The sequence below is a fragment of the Pteropus vampyrus genome, unplaced genomic scaffold (genome assembly GCF_000151845.1).
Source record: "Pteropus vampyrus isolate Shadow unplaced genomic scaffold, Pvam_2.0 Scaffold96, whole genome shotgun sequence".
Taxonomy (NCBI): domain Eukaryota; kingdom Metazoa; phylum Chordata; class Mammalia; order Chiroptera; family Pteropodidae; genus Pteropus; species Pteropus vampyrus.
Genome location: NW_011888877.1, coordinates 912,346 through 914,812, shown reverse-complemented (window position 1 = coordinate 914,812; position 2,467 = coordinate 912,346). Strand labels below are relative to the sequence as shown.

At 49.0% G+C, this 2,467-nt stretch overlaps 1 protein-coding gene across 1 annotated transcript in view; it reads right to left on the bottom strand.

The window, feature by feature from the left end:
* The window catches only part of MRC1 (mannose receptor C-type 1), an 82,631-nt gene extending 80,194 nt beyond the window's left edge, over positions 1-2,437 (bottom strand). The window contains exons 1-2 of the mRNA XM_011364416.2: positions 2,373-2,437; positions 1,870-2,034 (exon numbers count right to left, since the gene is read on the bottom strand). Of these exons, the coding sequence (XP_011362718.1) occupies positions 1,870-1,930 (61 nt within the window). The 5' untranslated portion in view covers positions 1,931-2,034; positions 2,373-2,437. The remainder of the gene's footprint in view (positions 1-1,869; positions 2,035-2,372) is intronic.
* Positions 2,438-2,467: the final 30 nt, after the last annotated feature.

The following is a 2,467-nucleotide window of genomic DNA, read 5'->3' as shown; positions in this document are numbered from 1 at the left end:
TCTCAGACACAGCCCTTGGCCCGTTGGTCCAGCTCTTCTCTTTGAAGACCTTTAAGGGAATTTCTCCTAAGCAAACTATTCTGTTTGAGCCAGCACAACCCTTAGAAGATTTTCACTGGTTTGAGTTCTAACCCATGACGCCCAGAAGAATATGGGAACGTTCCTGCACGAGACAGACTTTCAAGACGAACACCGTGATGGTGCCTCAGCCCCCACTGCAGTCTTCCCGCACCCAGGTTAAGTTGCTCCCCGCTCTAGCTCCCCTTACTCCTTGAGAGAGACGTTTTGTAGCCAGGACTAAAGTGAAATATCTCTTCAGGCTCCAGGAATCATTTCTCAGCTTTATTTTTTGGGAAATCTCTCCTTTCAATACTTACTATGCTGTTTTTATTGGAAAGTTAATTACCACTATGGGGGCGGGAAAAAAAAAAAAAGGCAGTCCTTTTAATAGCTAACACTGCTGAAGCCATCGCCACGGGCGTACTCTGTTCTCAGCATTTTATGTGTTCTAACTCGTTGAATCATGGCAGCAGCGAATGGGGCAGGTAATGTTCAGCTCCCCAGGTTACAGACAGGGAAACTAAAGCACAAAGAAATTAAGTAGCACGCTGGCAGGCTGCAAACCATCCTGCCTTCACTCGTGTTTTTATAATCACTATTGTCTCCTGCCATGCCACCCTGAACGAGCCCGATCTCGTCTGATGTCGGAAGCAAAGCAGGGTCGGGCCTGGTTAGTCCTTGCATGGGAGACCACCTAGGAAGACCGGGTCTATTGGCGTCAAAAAAAATAATTAAAAAAATTAAAAATATAATCACTACTACTTAATGCTCACTATAATCGAACGAACGTTTTCCGCGATCGAAAACTCTGTTTCTGGTTGGGAAGCTCCCGCCTTGCCGTGTCCTTCCAGTCCTGTCCCCGGCATCTCACCAGGACATGCCATGCCATGGCACAGACCGGACACAGACAGGGTTTGTGGATTTGAGAGAGATGAAGGGGGATCAGGAACGAAAAACTCTAAGCCGAGATGCCTTCCATCTCATCTCAAAAGAGAACTCGGAATGGGAACTCTTACAGGAGCCCTCATTCTGAAGTTTAAGCAGGTTAGGTCTAGAGAGACAGAAAGGGAGATTCGATGACGTCTTTAAGAATTTGAAAAGCTGACTATGTCCTTCGGTCGGGGGTAAAAAAACAAAAAATAAAAAATAACAAAACAACAACAAAAAAAACAGAAAAGAAGAAAATAAAAAAAACAGGAATAAATCAGTTTGAACTCCTTAGACTACAGATAAGGAGGAGATTTCTAGCAATAAAAACTATGAATGATTAAAATAGTTCACAGGGGGGAAAGAAGACACATTGTGGCAATCACACGGACTGCCTTTGGGGGTGGGAGGTAAGGGGTGTGATGTGTGGGCCTGTCCTTAGACCTGCAATGAGGAGAGACACCAGAGCTGTCCTCCTTTTAACCCAAAACACTCAGAAGATACTAGTCGGGTGTTAGAAATATTGTGAAATGAAAACTCGAATGCACAAACCACTGAGGAACTCCCTCTAAGAATAGAGCAGGGAAGGAACGGCAAGAGATGAGAGACGTCAAGAGGAAGAAAGTTGCTCCCTGGGGCTCGGGGTCAGGGGGCCCTTTGCCCTGAGAAGGTGTGCCCACCCCTACCCATACCCCTACCCAGCTTTCAGGCCGGTCACCCAGGCGGAGGCAGCAGGTTCTGCAGACCTGGAGGTGCATGGGATCTCTGCTTCCCTCCTCACCACAGGTTTTGCAAAAAGTCCATGAACACTGACCCAAAAGGGAAGGTGTGCCATCGACCCCAGGCCCCGCGTCAGAAAGCCTCCACCTCGGGGCCACTTACCCAACAGCTGCGTGGCAACTGCAATGAGAGACAGGAAAATCAGGAGCAGGGGCAGCCTCATGGCCCAGAGTTTATCCTTTGCTTCCAGTGATGGAGAGGAGGGAGTGAAAAGGGATCAAGACACCCCTGGGGTCACTCCTTCCCCTACCCACGCCTCAGAGCTGCCTGCTGAAAAGAAGGGTGGAGGAAGCTCTCACTTTTAAAGGGCTTCTGAAATTAGGGAAAACCTCCAATAAAGAGATATCCTGTCACATGAGGGTGGTTGGAAAAACAGGAATTCAAAGTTACAACTTTGCTTCGTAAGCTAACTTCTGAGAAGAGCAGACACGGAGGAAGGGGAGAAAGGACATATGTGGGAGAGGGGTGAGGCAGGGGGGAGGTGGCGGGGCGCTGGTGAGAAAGGAGGAGCCGGGCTGGCCGGCTGGAAGCGGGGAAGTGAAACAGCTTCGGACCCACAGCCCTCTCCAATGAGGCTGTGTGGACTGCAAGCTGAAGGCCATCACCTGAGCACGGAAACTGAGGTTCTCTCTGCAAAGCAGCTGAATCCAGGGTCCGTCAGCAGACAACGCCCATTCTAAAGGAACGGAAATGGCAGGCA